Source organism: Ooceraea biroi, chromosome 7 (assembly GCF_003672135.1).
Source record: "Ooceraea biroi isolate clonal line C1 chromosome 7, Obir_v5.4, whole genome shotgun sequence".
Classification (NCBI taxonomy): domain Eukaryota; kingdom Metazoa; phylum Arthropoda; class Insecta; order Hymenoptera; family Formicidae; genus Ooceraea; species Ooceraea biroi.
This window is the reverse complement of record NC_039512.1, coordinates 4,801,277-4,821,054: the sequence shown is the minus strand read 5'-3', so window position 1 is coordinate 4,821,054 and position 19,778 is coordinate 4,801,277. Positions and strand designations below refer to the sequence as shown.

Sequence of the window (19,778 nt, the reverse complement as noted above, 5' to 3'; positions counted from 1 at the left end):
TGATTACTCATCTACGAAGAAAACGATCGTTCAAAGATTATCGCTGTTTGTTATACCAAGGATACGAACAAAGTGAACGAAGATATCAGCAGACATTTTGTAAATGCGCGCGATATGCGCGCAACGCTTGCTTTGCATCTCATCAATTTTTATTAGCTCTTTTTTTTAGCTTTCTTTTCATGCATTGTAAGTATTGTATAATTCATAATTGTCAAATTATTTCTCAGACAAGTTTATAAAAATATTAAGTTTATGAGAAATTCAGACGCTAGGTTTACGTAAGAAATCGAGTCACGATGAGTCAAGAATTCAGCAACAGAACGTTCTGATGCGCAATGACAACGGCAATCCTTATGCGAGGGATACGTTCAGATGACTTGTAACGCCTGAATAAAAGCTGGAAAGGCTAATAAACTTGGACAAGGTTCAAGTACATGAACGCATGTGTCCATAGGATGTTACACTTGACCCCGTCGCACGATTGTTAAGGTATTGCGTGCTGAAATATCGCGCGCGACGATATCAAGCTGAAGACTAATCGAACCATTCGCCGCTTGCATAAGTGCGGCCTTGGATCCCGAAGAATAAAACGTTATGACGGATAGGAATAATAAACATATGGGAGGTTTTATGTAAGAGTGAATCCACGACGCCTCTCCCGTACAGCCTAATCTGCTTCCCGTGATGGAGAAAAGGAACGGTGGTATTCTAAAAAAATATATAAGTAGCGTAATCGTACGTCCGACCTTTACAGTCGTATCGCGGAAATCGCTGTTCGTGCCGGAACGGAATCGCGCCGCTGTTCGTCGGTACTGTTCAACGGGTAACTTGCACGAATACAATGTTTTATATATGTTTAGTTGTAATAACTGTTAAAAATGAGAGTAGGTTTGTGTTCAGGAAACGTGGAACTGCGAGGCTTAATTGCGCTAATTTAATAAGATTGCTGGATTTGGGATTGCGATTGTTATCCAGGCTGTATCTCGAACTTTCTTTTGATAAGCACAAATTAGAAGTTACCGATTCACTGTACGAATCTTTCATGTGAATGTGAATGTGTGATATTGTCACTTTCTTATTTCTCATCCGTTTGGTTTTAATTAATTTACAGATAAATGATATTCTATTCAAGTTTTGTTGGATGTAAAGTTGACAGCATAAGTTAACTACTCTTAAAAGTGATATGGAAAATTATATATTGTATGAATTAAGAGTGACAAATTATATTTCTTGATCATAAGCTTATACTCATTTTTAGTTCTATAAAATCGTTATACATTAATCGAGTGGTGGAGTTAATTTTACCAAATATAAATATATTGTCAATTAATAATTTTCTCTCTCATACATATCACAATCTTTAAGAGGAAATAATATTCACACTGTTTATTTATTCGTGAATAAAATCTTAAGTTGAAATTTTACTCAGTCATCTTTGAAAATTGAAGACAGGTTTATCTTTTAATCTCTAGTTACATGCAGAGCTGAGACAAATAGCGACAAATCTAATTCATCAGCAAAAACTATAATTGTATCATGCAAAACGATTTATCTCTTACTCCCACTCGCGTGTCTTACACACTATACGTAACGCTACTCGTAAAACATCGCGCGAAGGTCATCATTGTTACTCGTACGCTACTCGCTTACCGTCTCGCTCGGGTTCCGTGTCGTTACGTGGGGGCTCGTCTGGAGGCTCGACCAATCATGTCGTAGAAAGGCGAGACGGCGCCCTCGTATAGGCGACCTCGTCGACTGTCATCATTATACTTATTATTATCGCTTCTGGGAAGATTTAACGGTTGGTTAGGGTAGGAAGTTCTCAGAATGAGAAGGGACTCACGTGCTAATTCTGGTACTCGCCGTGAAATCTTGATTCCGTGACAACGCCTTCAGCGAGAACGGCTGATGTAACACTATCATCGTCGTACGTGGATGTCTATCATATGCCATATGAGAACGTTTTTTTTTCATGCGATTGTCTCAGTCTGCGCAAGATCCAAGATGAACTATTTCGCTGCCATTAATTTAAATAATATTGCATAATGTAGACAATTGGCATATTCAATTCTATGCAGAATTTGGTTTACATAATCTCATGGAATAAATAAATAAATATAAATATATATAAATATGTATAATGAATGAAGAAAATTAGAATATTTATTCTTTTTAAAAAAAAAATAAAACTAGAAAAAATTACGGAACAAAAGATAATCACTGAAATAAATAATAGAATAGATCCGTATTTTTAATTACGGTCTATAAAAATCGTACCAGGATAAAGTTAAAAAAACCTAGAGTATTCAAGGAAACCTTAGGAAGGAGGACAAGTCCTCGAAAACCAAAAGGTCTGATCTTATATTCAAAGTATCGTAGACATATTATGAAGAGAGAATACTAATTATTTGCTACAAAAATTTTTTATGAATCTTATCTTTTCAAAATATAATTCTAGCAATTTGCATTTGCTTATTTAAATATAAATGTTATTCCATATTATATTAATCACACCAGTGATTATCTCATAATTTTCCATAGTGGAATAATTCTGCCACTTTGTAGAGTCATAAATCTACAGTTCGAAAGATCTATGCAGGCAGCAATTGCGAGCTAAAGAAGCGATATTCTACTCGGAATTAGGGAGGTCGTAATGGTGCTCCTAGCTCGTTGACCCCGTCACTTTCTATCAAGAAACATCAGCATGTAATCGCTTCGTTTAAACCCAAACCATAAATTTTTATTATCTGATAAAATGGATGATAAATTGTATCCTGTCAAAAGAACGTCTAGTTATAACGCTACGCGCGTTAAAACGTGATAAAAATGTTTAATGTTTCATTTCGTGGTTACCGATATTATAAATTTGTGGTCACGCAAGTAGCCGTTTCCGCTGTTACTCGAGTTCAATTGTACATAATTGTACGTACATTTTTTTATCAACAATGATTACGGATATATATAATAACAATGATGGATATATATTTTTTTTCTTTTTATATTAATATATGTGTAAAAGGAGAAATGATGTATTCACATCGATCGAAATAGAATATTATGATATAGCAGAATTTATACAACGTTATTCCTAATTTGCTTAATTTGCCTAAATATTTCAAAGTGAGCACCTAGACGTAAAACTGTTTAAATGTTTCAGGTGTCTTCTAAGTAATTAAAAAAATTGCTAATTATTACTTAGATAAAAGGAGTATGGAAAATTGTAAAAATTTTGTGGTACAAAACCAATCGTTATGAAACTTGACACAGATTTAGTATGAGGTAAAATATGAAGAAATCTAACTAAAATCTACCGGCTAAATGAGTGGATCCTGGTCAAAAAGCAGAAAATGTGTGTCCAATGAATCGTGTGGCGGCAGTGCCATTTACCACTTATATAATCTAATTTTAGTCGACAAAGCTGCAGTATTTGTGAGGAGCCATTCACGAACAATGTTATTTTATTGCCAAAATTAGATTATATAAGTGGTAAATAAATGGCACTGCCGCCACACGATTCATTGGACACATTTTCTGCTTTTTGACCAGGATCCACTCATTTAGCCGGTCGATTTTAGTTAGATTTCTTCATATTTTACCTCATACTAAGTCTGTGTCAAGTTTCATAACGATTGGTTTTGTACCACAAAAGTTTTACAATTTTCCATACTCCTTTACAAACACAACAAATTTTAATTCTAGTTTAAATAATTAATGTGGTAACCTCTTTTTTATATGGTAAATTAATATTTAATTAATATTTTAAATTAATTAATTTTGAATAATTTTAGTAAAAGTATGGTTCTCGTAAAAATAAAAAATTTAATTGTGTATTTAGAGAAGTTTAATTATAACGTTGTATGTGTTCATGCCTTCTGCACATAACGCCTACAACAAGATAAAAAAATGTATGACATAATGTGAATTTGACAACAGTCTCCTGATTATACTTACGGATATTGAAATCGCGCTACGTCGCGCACTTTGTACTTCAATATCGCGAGACAATTTTTGGTGTCGTTGTCAGTCGTCTACTTCCGAGCGTTTCGCAATCGATAAGCATCGTATCCCGGTCCGCCAGACAGTTTGTAAACAATTTTACAAACTTTGAACAGTCTGATTGATTGATGGAGCTTGAAGATTTTTGCTTCTTACTGATGATCTCGTGATCTACTACTGAAAGACTGGTTAGTGTACTACTTTCGAGTTTTATTGATCATTATATCGTGAAATATGTTCCAGTTAAAAAATATTAGAACCTCGATTTTATTAGAACTTTTTCTTCAAGTACTATCAGGAATGTTGGTGCTATATTAGAGATTTTTGAGACTCATATATATCGTGAAATAAGACAAAATCATTTTTGTTATTTTATTTCTGGTAATGTAGTAATCGATTCTTAGAGATTAGAAATAAAAAATTTTTCTTTTATACATTTCTTGTTTCTCCTTACTATTCACGAATTAGTTTGTGAATTATATCGTCAAGAAGAAACTAGATAAGGTTTGCGGTGTTCGGGATGCAGATCTAACGTCCTAAGAATTTTAAGTCTGAGAAAAATTCCGAAGAGACGTTATGCTATGTAAATAATAATTATGTAAATATTATTATCAATTTAAATTTACATAAGATAAACGAATCTGAAATTTAAAATAAACCCTTCAACAATTATCAAATCGTTGACACTTTATCAGTTAAAAGATTTAATTAAGCCTAATTGACGAATGCCTTATTTATTAATACACATGTGAAAGAATAAAGTCTGTAATAAAAAATAATTGTTATTATATAATCATACGTGCATCCAATTCGATAAACAATTACAACTAACAAAACATATGAGCTCTTTATACAATATACCTTATTTATAATTCACGACTTTTCAAAAACAGGCATACCTAGCTGTACATGAAATGCACTAATTATTATTTATCACCGTAAAATAAGTCTCATTTATAAAATTCGACATCGTGTGACCAATTGGTATACTTTGCTAACTGTCGCTTTTCGAAAAACGAAATAAATCCCGAATTCCGAAAAACAACTACAGCTTCATAACTGCGGAGATCTGTTAGGATGACGGAGAAGCAATCACGGTTGCTGTGGGAAGCTGGCATACAGATTACTTTCCCATTCGTTGGATGGACCATTCTTGCTGGCACAACGGACAACGATTGTTCTGTTTGACCCAGAGCGACATGCAGCAGTAGTGAAATGAGTGGTTGCACTCGCCCCAGACAACCACGCAATCCTGCCGACCGTAGACTTCCTTCTTACTTTCCGCCTGGCACCGCAGACAGGCGTCTGAAATATTGAACAAAAATCGACAATTAGTTTCTGCAATATTTCGAGAGAGATGGAACATTCGCGTGAAAACGTTTCTTGGGAGATTTGGGAGAAATCTTTTCGAAGTCTTGAATAATGTTGGAGCACAGATTGTCATTTTTTACCTTCTTAATCATCATCCTCGCTTGTCAGTTACAGATATTCATAGTCAGGTCGAAATTCAATGTAATGTAAATTTAATACCTCGACACGTCTGCTATGAAAGTAATTCTAAATTTGACACCAACGTTACAGGTTCATGTTCTGTTAATTTTGAGACATCTCAAATTTGAAAACAATTTTGCACGTGACAAAACGAATAAAAGCAAAATATAATTGCGAGATGGCAATGGGATTGGAAGATCATAACAACGAAATAACGAGTTACACTGAACAATTCTCCAAATTGGTCCTTGAACTTCGATTGACATTTAGGAGTGGCTCGTGTTATGAAATATTATGGAAATGACACTTAATGACGCATGAACCGACATCCGAACGTGGTTAATAATTAAGGGGAGATAAAGTATCTTTCAGCGCAAAAGACAATAGAAATCATATTCAGTAAACTCAGGTTACACGTGCGATTGATTACGTCACGGCCTTGTGTGCCAAGGCAACAATCGACAAACGGTAATTCGCAATTAACAATAAGTATCAGTTGGCAGGCGAAAGACTACGATTAGCCAGGAAAGGATTCGACGGATTCGTCATGTGTTGAACGTGCAGATAAGATTCGCGCGGCAGTTCCAAAAGGACAAGTACTCCACGCGATCAAAGGTTCGTGATTGTTGAACGTGATAAGCGCGCTGAAATTGGGCTGATAACGTCATGTTGAGTCTATTTAACCGAATTATCACTTGTGCGTCACGCTCAAATATGCCATATCATTGTGATTGATATAACTATAAAAAAACTGTCTACATTCTTGTGCAGGAAAAAGAAGTATTGGTTAAGATATTTTTAAGTTACGATATATTTTTGTTTTTTGAAATATTATCTCTTTTTGCCGAAGGAAAAATTTTGACACGACATGTTATAAATAAAGAGTCGTTTAAGATCTCAGGCAGAGGCACGAATATTACATACTTTTTACGTCCTTTTTATGGCTCTCTTTTTCACGATAAAGTGCGAAAGACTACATCAAATGTAATAAGGACTACTGCATTTTACATTCGCCGGATAATTACGTGCTGATTTTTGTGGTTCAGCTATTACATCTACACGCGGTTTTCGTCCGATGTCACGTCCATCCCTTATCAAAATCGTTTCCGTGTAACATAAACGTGCTTATTCAGCAAAAGTGTAACGTAAATATGCATAGACTAGGCATTCTGAAATGAATAAAAGAATACTGAAAAACAAGCGAGAAATTGCCAGTTAAAATTTCTAAAATTAAAAGGATACATATCGCGACTGCGTCGGGCAAATAAACATGTAAGATAAATCTTTGTTATATCTAAACAATATAAAATGTAATCTGGATTATATCGCTCGCGATAAAAGCGCATAGATGTTTTTAGGAAAATTGAGATCTGTACCAAAATAGAGAATGACGGAAAATGTAATGTATTTAGCTTTATCTATGCTAAAAATTCAAGGGGAGGTGAAACGTATGAGCAAATACCGTGATGAAACGCACATGTTTTAAACGATAATAACTATGCAAGTAGCGCAAAATACTGCGTCGCTCTGCTTATTTCCCACAACTGGAAAACGCAAATGCAGAAATTATGTAGCTCTATCCGCTTGATGCGGAATCAAATTTTAATGCTGCAGTTAAGAAATAAGTATTGTATATCAAGTCAAGTGCTTAGGAAATTGCATCCTTAAATTTACGCTGGCTCCAACATAAACAAATCGTTCGATTAATCTATGCATATGTGAAATGTCAATTTATTTTGGTAGGATGGTTTATTGCAAACATTTATTAATCGGTCGGTTTATCTCGCTCTCACCATACTAACAGCACACGCGAAAAATATTAGTCACTCTGACCGAGGAATAAATATTCTGTCGTATATAACGCCGAGGCGATATTGAGTGTCGCCTGACATTGCTTATGCCAGCGTGACTGTATGGTGTCTGGTAGAATTCCACGGGCTTATCTAACGGGCCTAACCGCGTAATTATTATGCATGATTACTAACGATTTGATACGTCGCACACGTCCACCGTATAGAGAAACGCCCATTGACTTAGATCGTTCTGGACGGTCCTTGCCAATGATCGACGATCAAAACACGTGTAAGTTGCGTGCACACGTGCGTGCGTCGCGCGAATGCTGCGAACGTTTGCTGCACTCGTAGAGCAGCTTTCACCTGTTCTCATACGAATTCCTCTCTTTTTGGAATATCCGTCGAAGAGAGATCCGGCTGTCGAGCGCAAGATATCCTCGTGTGCATGATACGACTATGCATATGTGTACGTGACTTAACGTGGTGTTAATATGGTGTTAATTGAAAGAATTCCTAACCAAAATTACATCTGTCAAATTTTGGACATTCCCATTTTTCAATTTTTTATAAATATGCTGTTCCTACACGTATTTGTTTCAAAATTAATTCCTCCGCTTGGAAAAGCTTGCAGAGATTTGTGGTGACAAATGAAAAGCTTGATAACATCATGCCATAGATTCTATGCTACAAAAGCATTTTCTACAGAAGCAAATCATATCACGGATATCAGAAACATATCACGGATATGTTTTTCTCTCTTCTACACAATGTGTTAACGATGATATTGGAATTTTTAAATTTGTGTCTTTGATTCATAGATAATTTGTTATTTAACAAGACACTATGCATTGAGTTACTATTATTTATTAATTTGATATCCTCAAAAAGTATCTATTCTTTCTATTTAAAAGTCATATATTTCATCCTTTTTTAATTTTTGATAATGAATGTGTATAAAATATAAAAAAACAGTAACAAAAACATATAAAAATAACAAAAATTGAATTTTGTACAAAATGCAAGATTTCTTAAAAACAGAAAAAACATGACCTGCCTTTAGCTGTGTATAGGCTTGTCGGAATCATGTACAATATTCTCGACCGTATACGATAGCACAGTTACGCTGATATGACTCAATCAAGGCCTCGATTGACGAGAGAGAAATTTCCGTCGTTATCTTGTCGTCTGCCGGCGCTTCATCGATTAATTCTCGACGATCGTTCCGAAGAGGGTGCGAGATAAGGAGAAACGATGGGTGGCAGTTGTTCTCGTTAACCCTCTCCGGGGGATCGGAGCAAACATGCTGGACGTGCCCCCAGACCCGAGCAAGCTATTGGGGCAATTAGCCGCGACGATGAAAACGATCACCGGCGACGATGACGATTGCCGCGATACGCACGCATATATGATTGTTCAACTCGACTTCAGGGCTGTTAGAAGTATGGAGGTGCGTTGGGTGAAATTTTTAATTAGAATAGATACAAGAAATTGTTTGCCAGACTATTGGAATCGTCGAATTTAATTAAGAAACGAAGTTTCAATTTTAATTTGCAAATATCTTGATATAAATATAATTTTTACAAAGATACGTAATTAAAAAGTTTAATCTATGAATATTTTCAAAATTTCTTCATAAACATTTTCTTTCTCTCTTTCTTTCTGTAATTGTCTTAAGAAATATAATATTCAATAATGAATTTTATGCAAATGGGATGTGATATTAAACTTTTGAGGATGTAGAAAAATAAAACTTCATAATTAAATAATGAATCGAATTTTCATCAGGGAGGAATCTAACTCTGAAAGCGTACGTCCCTGAGATTTCGCGTAACAATGTGTTTACTTCAATAATTGTACTGCACTTAATAGCCATAGATCCTATATAGTTTCTCATTTTATTATCCATGAAATCTCGTGGAATTTTCCAAGCTTATCGACATTATTATATCTTACATTGTCGGCGTAAGTAACGCCTTACGTCATGATTAATTTACTTCAATTGCATTACTGACGTAACACTCCTTAATATATTTTGATTAAATCAGCATACGCAAAGCGGTTCATTTCATCAACAATATTGGCCCTATTGATTTGCAAGGTTTTCTGATTTACACACAAAACATACGCCAAAACTATTCTTACAAAAATATTGAATAAATCTTTTAATAAATTTTCAAAATACGTTAAGCTTTTAAAATCGATATATGGTAGATGCATATATCGAGTTTGCAATACTTTTTTATATGTTTTCCGACAGAACCTAACATGACTTTGCAGTTTTAATTTATTCAGATTTTTGTTTAAGCTCTCACCATGTATACACTACTCTTTTCAGGAGATTAATTCAATATGTTCATGTACATAACAAGTGTGCATATGTTCATGCATAACGTGATGCATGTAAAGTCCAAATTACAGTTTATGTAGGAAATGAAATATTTTGCATACATTACAATGAAAATATATTCATGGGCATTACGCAATGTTAAACAATCCTAGTCAATTCATCATGGTCGGGAATCAGAATTGCTAAATCGAATGGTGTTATGGTTGACGGACATTAAATAAAATACCATTTATACTATCAATATTGAATTATAATATTATACAGAATGCTACTAATAATATGAAAAGTAAGATAAATAAATCCAATAAATATGTGAAACACAGATTATTTGGCTGAAAAATATTACCTATATCTATATCAACTAGACTGTAATCACTTGTGTGTGCATGCGTGATACAAACGCCTCACAATGTAGCAATTCATATAATTCTGTCCATTAAATTCTCATCACAAGTATTGTGTAATTGTTTAATCTGCACGATACGATTACTGATGGAATGGCGATCTCTAATCTAGCCAATGTCAAGTTAAATTGTGAACATGTCGTGCGGCAATTTCAACGCACTGATGACCGCGGTTTTGTTTACAATGATCGCGCATTAATCATCCAATGCGCGGCTTGCTCTTGTCCTTCCATCACGGAAAAAGCGTAATCGCGCATTATCGTCGAAAAAAAAAAACAAGTTTAAGCTAATCAGAAAATATTTCTCGAAAACCGGAACCTCACGGGAACCCGCATCGATTTCCGATGCGCACGCTCTCATTTCTCTCCCGTCACGGAAAGAGCATTGATGATCGCATTTTCACGACAATGACGAGTAGTTTCCCCGTGGTCGATCGTATTGATCGTACGCCGAAAATAGATTTGAGGTCGAAATGAATCAAGTATTGCCAGCGCCTTTCTTCCTTTCGGATGATTTATCAGTGAGCATAAGTCGCGTTTTGCTGCGGAAATATTTTCCCGCGTAAACACGCATTTGCAATTATGAAATTGCGGCGATACGTCTCGGCACGACGATCGCATTAATCAGTCCCCAGACCTTCGAACGTTCGAGAAGAGCACTGACGTTCCTGCCTTGGATTACTTAATTGACCGTACGCTATTAGCGGGCTTGCCGAGCTGGATTATCCTTTTAAGATCTGATAAGATCGCGCTCATTTCGACTGCAACGTGATCGATCAACGTGAATCATGAAAATTTCAAACATCGTAGACGGTTTCCAATAAGGTGCTGTTTGTATTTTCCAAAATGACGAAAGTTCTTGGAAGATCCTTGTCATGTTCATTAAGTCGCGATCAGGGAAAAATTTAATCATAAAAGAAATTATATAAAATTAATAAGGAAAATAAAGAAGAGGAAGAGATACATGTATGGTTTCTAATATTAGATGCTCAATAATCGACGAGTGCTATTTTGTAATCGGCAATTGTTCTTGAAGCAATCTAAATTTTCAGTTGAAAAAAAATCGCGGGGCTTCATTGTGCTAATTGTACTGGTCAGTCTATTCGGCGTCATGGTTTTTCCTGCGAACAAAATTATCGTCTTTGTCGATAATAATGGATAATAACGTCGCAGTATCGAGCAAACGCGAATGAACAGTCAACAGTCGCTTCAGTGCTCATGGAAAAAAAATCTTCTGTGGAAAATCCGTTAAATGTGCTTAGAGAACAATCACGAAGTGAATCACATAGAAAATAATTCAAGGTTTCTGGAAGAAAATTTTCTTAATTAAACATTTTTCTTCGATTAAAAATGCAGTAATTCAAGTTACGAGACACCCCGAGTCGAAATTTTGCGCCTACTTTAATGCTTTTAGCAGTCGTACGAACCTACTTTTAGGAAAATAGAACCTAGAACTCTTACATTGAAACTCAAACTCCTACAAACAGATGTTAAGATGCTATTTTGACCCTGCAACATTCGGCTATACTCTTGATCGTAACCTGTTTTGACGCTCTAGCGGCAAAAAAGGAAATTTCGGACATATTTTAGTGTTAAAGTAGTAGCTAAATAGACGCTGCATAACGCCTCAAATGAAGAATTCGAGGTTCAATGTAGAACTAAAATTTCGACTCGGGACATCATTGGACCGTCAAGTGACAACTATAGGATTTGAGATTTTAATGATTTCATATCGATCAATATCAATATGATATACAATTAAGTGAGAACCTGTTTCAGCAATAAAACGAGCTTGATTATAAATGATTATTAGATCCCTTTAAAATCTTAACAGAACTTTTAACAATCATCAAGCGCGATTGAAATTAGATACTTATATCAAGGTTGAAAGGTACACCAAGATCACGTGCTAATGGATAATGTATTTCCTCAGCAACATCAAGGACTGCTGATGGAATCGCATATCATCTAACAAATTTCCCTTCTGCCTTGCGGACTCTTCGTGCTGTACGAGTGCATTCTTTCACGATTTCTTTTTGACGATCGTATCAGTCACGATCAGTCACGATGTGCAAGCTTGTCGAATGTTGGCAAGGTACTTTTCCTCGGTCACCATCGGCGGTCGTCAATTAACCTCGATAAATTGCCACTCGATCATGATGTAACAACAGGGTATCAAGAGAGAAAGAATCGCACTGCCGAGCGATCTTCGATTGTGTGAGTTCTCTGTCGAGCAACACGTGCACATACGAGCGCTGGTAATCGTGAGCGGATCTTCGTGGGGAAACAGTCGCGTGGAATAGTATAGGTCAAGTTCACGACTGTTGCCTTGATAATGTTGCCTCGATAACGTTGCATCGACATAGCTACATCGTGTAGATAAAGATGAGTGACACGCGCCAGCATCACGTATTCAAACGAATAAACATCAACCATGTGCGTGTACAATACGCGACGCGCGTAGACGTCTTGGTAGACGTACAGGTGTTACATGCAGAAACGGGTGTTTTGGAGAGTATATACTGTATGACTAACATCTTTTTATTGAATCGTTATTTTATACTGCAAATCATAGATAGTTTGATTAGCGCGATTTTAGAGATGAGGCTTTATTATAAAAATTATAAAAATTAATAATATTGGAAATTGACTGCTAAGTAACTGCTAAACAGGCGCAATTGCAAAGAAAACTGAAACTTTAAATTGGTTTTCAGATATACAACTGGGAGAGAATGCACATAATTATAGACACCTTGTAAAATGAGGATTTGTTATATTTACGAGTAAATAAGTGAGATAGAAGAACATCGGTTATTTTATAAAATGTAAGAAAAATTTTTTTGCAAAACTATCTGCTCGACATAATAATAAATGATGAAACCACAACTTCGTCTTACAATAGAAGATACTCGGTTTCACACAATAAATGAATTGTTGCCTGCCAACTGCGACTTGTCAAGAATCATCTCTTTATGTGGCATCTTGGATAATGAATCAAAGCTCGCATATGGTAATCATTATCGTAGGCAGGTTCGCTGCTGTTTTGCAGGAGCGTACAGAATGGAAAAATGATAAGACGTAATGCAGCGAGTTAATATTCAATTCGCTACTATCGATTGGCATGGATTGCGCATATTCAATAGATGTCTTGCATTTTTTAATAATTTCATTCGATATATGCAGACGACATTCTAATAATTTGCGCCTCACAACGTGCTAAGCACGTGCATGCTGCGAACAACGACATAAAGTGCGTTTGTGAGATGCACATTTGTGCACACTTTACATTCGTTCGTTTTGCTCTCGTGTCATTTGTAACGACTCGAAATTTTATATTTGATATTCTTTTGCAATCTTAGCTAGCAGCCTAGATTGTTACGCGTTTCATTGAATTTCTCTCATCTCTTATCTGTAGATTTAGATTTGAAGAATGAAACTTGAATGAATATGATTACATTTGAGTTTAACGTGTAACGACGAAGGGATTTTCTCTACATTGAAATGTCACTCGTAAAAGTGTTAAATTTAACTACAATGGTATATTTTTACAAGTCACTGTGTATGTAACGGGGTAGTATAATTTTTATGTCAATCAATCTCGTTCAGATTTCATGAGTGACCTGCAGGCATCGACTGATAGGAGGGATTCTGCTGGCATTTTGCCAATATCAACTTTGAATATTCTACGCACTTTCGGATGTGCACGCTTATTTCTGACCTTCGTCCTCGGGAGCAACATAGGAAACGTACCGGCAAGAGGATCCGTCGTTTGAAGTTGTTAGAAAAGATTACTAACCGCGTACTCTGCTTCAACTGCTTCAAGTAGGTGAAGAGCAGAATGTTCCGTTGTTTGCCTAAAGAGGCAAAATTACATGTGATGGGAGATTCGTGCCTCAATTGTCAAAAACTTCCACGATGAAAGTTAGCAACTGTCTTCTCCACCGAAATAATAGGGATGGTTAGTGCAAATATCATTAACGTGATATACAATTAATATAGTAGATATATAATTAATGTACAATACAAATTTCGGCTGTAAAAAATATGTATGCGTTTATTCAAATATCGATCGAAATTATTAAGCAATTGGTGTTACTGGTATTTTTAAAAAACTATGAAGAAGGTACAAAATATCATTACACGTAATTACATGTTTTATTAACAAATAATTCTAAAAATAGTTTAAATGTTTTAAATCATTTTAAACATAATTTGCATAATAAATTATATAGTTATAGAATTATAGAGGAAAAATACGACTTGCTATTAAAAATAATGATGTTGTAAAATATTCTTTATTTAGTGCTTGAAATTGTAATATTGTTATACGATAAAAAGTTCTCCGTTATTTATATTCCTGATATAATATTACGCAGATACAGTTTCGCCAGCAGGTACCTTAACTTGATCCAAAGAGAATCTCTAGTAGCAACAGAAAACTACATCGAAAATGTTTCTGCTTGCTCTACAAAAAAATTAAGTTTTTATACAAAATTCGGAACGAGTGGCACATTTCTATGAAGACTTCAAGAAAACGCACGGTTTTTCCTATATATCTAGGAAAATATACATACATATACCTATCGTCATATCAATTCAATCTAGACAAAATTTGGAATTTCTTGAATGTCGTACAGACCGCGATGACGCAACGCGCATTGAGGTGGGAAATGAAAAACCAATGAATATGAATACCTTATCAGGATGCGTCGTGTTTGCTTTAGAAGTATGCTTTGCATAGTGTGCTTTGCATAGTACGCAGCAGTTACGATTGAGAGATAGACCGTGTTTCTTCGCTCCTCGCTAATATAAACGAAAAAAGCTTTTGCGATCTTCCGGCATTTTAAATCTTGTATTCGCAGCGTGTTAGTCGTCAGGCACAAGTCTAATTCCATCCGGATCTTATTCCGAGAAAATGGTAAGATATTTCGTTGATAAGTGTTTATATAAAATATCCATATTCGCTTAACAATCTACCCATCACAAGACATGTTTCAAACCCAATACGCTATACATATATATATATATATATATATATAATACGCTATAAATAATCTTATACGCAATTGTTTTCAACAGTGGTGGCTAAAAAGTGATTAAGATTAAGCAAAGTGGTGATTAAGTTGCAGTGTTCCTTCATTGTTTTTATGTGCAAGATACACAAATATAAATTTTATTGATATTTTTTATGTGATGCTTTTCATTAATTTGATCAGAGATGTTATTATCTTCATTTATATTAAAAATGTTCATTATCGTCTAATCTGTTATAGTCTAATACGACACGATTTCTTTATTGAAGATCATAAATCCATCCTAATCGTTGCCAATGTTGTTGCCAGTTTTTTCAGAGTACTATTGTTTCTCGCAAAACCGGTTTGTCACTCGTACAGAAAACTTTCCGATATATTTCTTCTCTGTATGATCATTATAAAACGCAAAATAGGACTTTAAATATACTTTAGTGCTGATCCTGATTTGCCCATTTCTGAGTTTTGTTTCGCCTGAAATACTTCTTATGATTTTAATAAATTTGTGATTTTTCTGTCGATCAGAAGTTTTTCTTCGCAATATTTTTTAATCTTTCACAAACTACGAAATTATCTGTACATTGCAAACAAAAGTTATAATATTGATAAACAGAAAATTGTAAAATACCTGTCTGATAAAAATTCGATCAGTCGTCCTATCAAAACGCGCGTTCGGTAAACCTACTGCATTGAATGCGTGATGTTTCGCAGTGCGATATGTGATACCGGTCATAAACAGAATTGATTAAAGTGAGACGTATTCTTTGAATGGAATTGTTCCAAGTTCAGCAGCGGTGGCGACGGGTGTCGTTCTGAAACCTTTGACCGGCGTTCTCATACTCGAGGATTCTTCTTCTTATTAACGTAGAAGACGTCACTACAAAGAACGCGTCGACGTGCGATTGTTCACGATGATGTCTCAGCGTGCTCGGTGAATGACAATAAACAATATTTTAAAGAAATGCGCACGTAAAGAAATGTGTAAAGAATTTTGTTATGCAGAATTTTTTCAACTCGCGCATGCTGAGCAATAGGAAAATTTATATTTTTGAACAAACGCGATTTTGACAAATTGTAATCTGAGTTTATAAAAGTATTAATAATCTAGCAATACGTTTATTCGACGATGTATCTTGAGAGGATTAGACGCTGGAGTCTATATTGTTGCATTTTTAATACATTTTTATCGTAATGTTAGCTCTTTACGATAAAGTCAAATGGTTTTCCCTCGGGTTTTCCTTATCCATGTAGTGATAAAAATAATGTGCCATTTGCGGAATTTTATTATAACTAGTTACATCGAAGTTAGGTCGTACGTATATCGCACATATTATTGGCGAGGCCAATCACTTTCTTTTTTCAAGCATGACCGGTCGAGGTTCGTATACAAGCTTGCATGCCATAAACTTGTCTCGAATGTTGCTAAGGAGCGGTTAATTATTACTACATTCCTGGAGGCGGAAATAGACACGTGATATTAATAAAATTAGATCGATAATCGATTAGTATCGCAATCCTGCAGTTTTATTTGTTTAGAAAACGTCAACGAGTTTCTAAAGAAGTGAATTTTACGGAAATCTTTTACCGCAAATAGAGGCAAATGTTTGCAATCGTCCTACTGCATAAAATAAAAATAACGAAGATAACAAAAGAGGATTACAACTAAAGAAAATCCAAGTATCACAAAGTTAAATATAAAAGATATGCGCACAAATGCTAATGAAAGTATAAGGAAGCCTTAATATAAATCCAATTAGTGGCGCCGGACGTCATTATCACCGGGAAACCGAAAAAAAAACTAAACCTGAACCATTGAGAGAATTATCTATTGTTCGACGCATTCATTCCGCGACACAAATTACCGAACCATTGCCATTCGCAAATCTAAAGGAACTCGGTGACCCGCGCTGAAGAGGTACGAAGAAAGAACGATTCGAGACTTCCACGGCAGGGATGCGAAGCGTACGTGCCAAGCGTGCACGGGGACAGGACTGGCTATTGCATATATGGTCGAACGAGGTCGAACGTCTCGAACCTTCCACGGGCAGCCGAGACTGCACCGTTTTTGAACCTTTCTCGGCCGAGCATCGCGCGACGCGATGGAAGATGAATGTTGACTTGGTCCTATTGGTTCATATTGCGCACTTTGCCGGTTTAACCCTTTAACCACAGCCTCGACCGAAGCCGGAATTGCGTGTGAGCTGTACGACTTTCGACCCGCTTTGAAGAGCGAGCATGTGATCAGTCACGTACTTCGTTCTTCAAGAAAAAATATAATCTTTGGTGTTTATTGTTTATTTGATGGACAGACAGGTGCTTCTGTATTTGATGTCTTAAATTGTCCGAGGATATATCATCTTTTAGCGAGTTTATTCTAGTCTTTATATATTTGAAAAATGCTTTAATTGAATATATAAGTATTGGATATTTTTTACAAGGAAAAGCAGGATTATAAGAGCAGGGAAATAAGCTTTAAAATCGCGTTTTAAAGTTTTTACTTTTCAATTTTTTGTAGAATCGGATCCTGGAAAACGTATGCACCATGTCGCGCGCAAAATGAGTTAAATATGAGAGACAAGTATAGATCATTTTACAAATTCTCGTGTGAAATTGTATATGAAATGATACACGTAGTAATAACAGCACATTGCACGAAAATTTTATTGCGAGTTGGACAATATGCACGCTTGTCCAAAAACTAATATTTTTATCGCGACAAATACTCAAATGATTGTTTTATTATCTCGAATATCATACAAAAATGAATGTTTCTTTTTCCGGACATGTCGCAAAACATGTTCTACGACGCATCTAATATAAACACAAATATTCTCATTAAAGGTATTAAAAAGGATGTAGCCAAGAATATAAGAACACTTTCAAAAAATCAGTTCCACTGAGTTAACATCAAAACGAAATTTATTGATACATCAAAAGAGAGACACAGAATGTGGGATATAGTAACTAAATATAGTAGCTAAAGCCATGGAGAACATTTCTGATTCTCGACATATCGATAAGATAGCAAAGAGATTAGCTCTTATTCGCAACTCTTGCCAATTTTATGGCCACATAAAATGGGATAAATTTCACTCAAGTAAAGATCAACCTACTAGATATTTATCCAGAACCAGTATAGTCGGATGGTCTGTGGATATAGTATAGACTGGTAGTTAAGTCAAGATAAATTTACAAAGTAGAAGAATATTTAAAAGAAAAGAGAAGAGAAGAAATTTATATAATCCAAATAATATAATATAATTCTAAAATATCTCATTAAGGAAAAGTTGCAAGCTAGAATAGAACGCACGCTTGATTATCTAAGTGTAAAGGTGCACGATGCAAACGGGTTAAAATTTAAATTTCATTCACTATTATCACCGGCAGATTTACAAGGCCACTAGAGACGGGAAAACTACAAATAAATGAATATCCAATTGATTAGATGATGCTGATGCAACCGGCGCGGCGTGGCGTCTAATCACTCGTATCGCGGAACGAGAGCGTGTCTTTTCGTATCGTATCGTATCACCGGTGCGTAACACTGTACGGTCTCTCCAATTTGCGATAATTCTGCGCGCGAATGTATACACTGGGCACGACCACAGCCCCAGGATCCCACGTCGCACCGTGTTGCACCGCGCCGCGACGCCGCGCGCCGCGATGAACCCATCCCCACCACGGACACGCGCCCCAGGAGAGGAGGCGGCGCTTACGCTTGCAGCGGCGTGTATATAAAAGAGACAAACCCCCCGACCGATTAGCAAAGTTCCCTAAACACACGTAACAACACACTTTTCCATGCCAATCCGGTAAAGGAAGTGAGAGACGTGAGACCAGCGACTCAGAAGACGCAGAGGACGAAAAATCGGTGCACTCTGGGGACATCGGTAAAGAGACAGAAAATTACAGCAGCGCCAAGGAAAGGAGAAATCCGAAGAACGCAGGACAAGACTCAGGGATTCTTGAACCCGGTCTCCCGACCTGCGGATTGCTGCAAATTTCGAGTTTCCTTATCAAGAGTGCAAGAGTGCACACGCAAAGTACGTCGAGAGAGAGGGCAGATGTCGCCGAGATAACGTGCAGCTGACACCGCATAAGAGGACGTCGTAAAGTTGCGAAGGAGAGGCGATCTCTTGAAAAGGACAATCTTCTCGCGAAAAAACTGACTGAAATCTCTTGGTCGCGACGAAATCCCTTTCTCCCGTAATTACATAGATGAAAGCGTAGGAGGCGAGCAATAGGAGCGTGCTGATAACTATATCCGCGAGGTCGGGCACGGAGTCGGCGTATAGTTGGTGAGGTGAAGGTGGCAAATCGCCGTGACGAGGAGATACCGGAGCAGGACGTCATTTAGGCTCTGGTCGTGCCCTACATCGCGTCTCCGAGGGTGCGTAACGCACGTCCGCGTTGCATCGGCTCACCCAGTGCGACAACCAGAGCACTTACAAGCAACACGCTCGCACGCACGAGCGCGCCCACCGCATTGTACGCGCGAGTATACCCCGACACGCGACGGCGCGTATACGGTATTGAACGCGATCGATCAAAAGCGCGCGGGGTGAAAGCGCTCCTCGAACGGCCGCTGCCAACGACGCGACGATAGTAAAGAGCTGCGTCGGCCGTTCCGTCACACCGCCAGACTGCCGTTGTCACAGAGCCACGTGGGATCGGCCGTGACATACGCGCACGCACTACGTACGCGCGCACGTATATAC

The 19,778-nt window shown here is 36.6% G+C and overlaps 1 protein-coding gene across 2 annotated transcripts in view; it reads right to left on the bottom strand.

Annotated features, from left to right (window-relative positions):
- Positions 1-4,193: 4,193 nt before the first annotated feature.
- The window catches only part of LOC105277520 (RING-box protein 2), a 42,485-nt gene continuing 26,900 nt past the window's right edge, over positions 4,194-19,778 (bottom strand). Inside the window, exons 1-2 of one of the 2 annotated variants that reach the window (XM_026971040.1) lie at positions 19,510-19,776; positions 4,194-5,301 (exon numbers count right to left, since the gene is read on the bottom strand). In XM_026971040.1, the coding sequence (XP_026826841.1) occupies positions 5,089-5,301; positions 19,510-19,743 (447 nt within the window). In that variant the 5' untranslated portion in view covers positions 19,744-19,776 and the 3' untranslated portion in view covers positions 4,194-5,088. Of the gene's footprint in view, positions 5,302-19,509; positions 19,777-19,778 lie in introns of those variants that run through there. The other variant, XM_011335913.3, reaches the window with a different exon arrangement.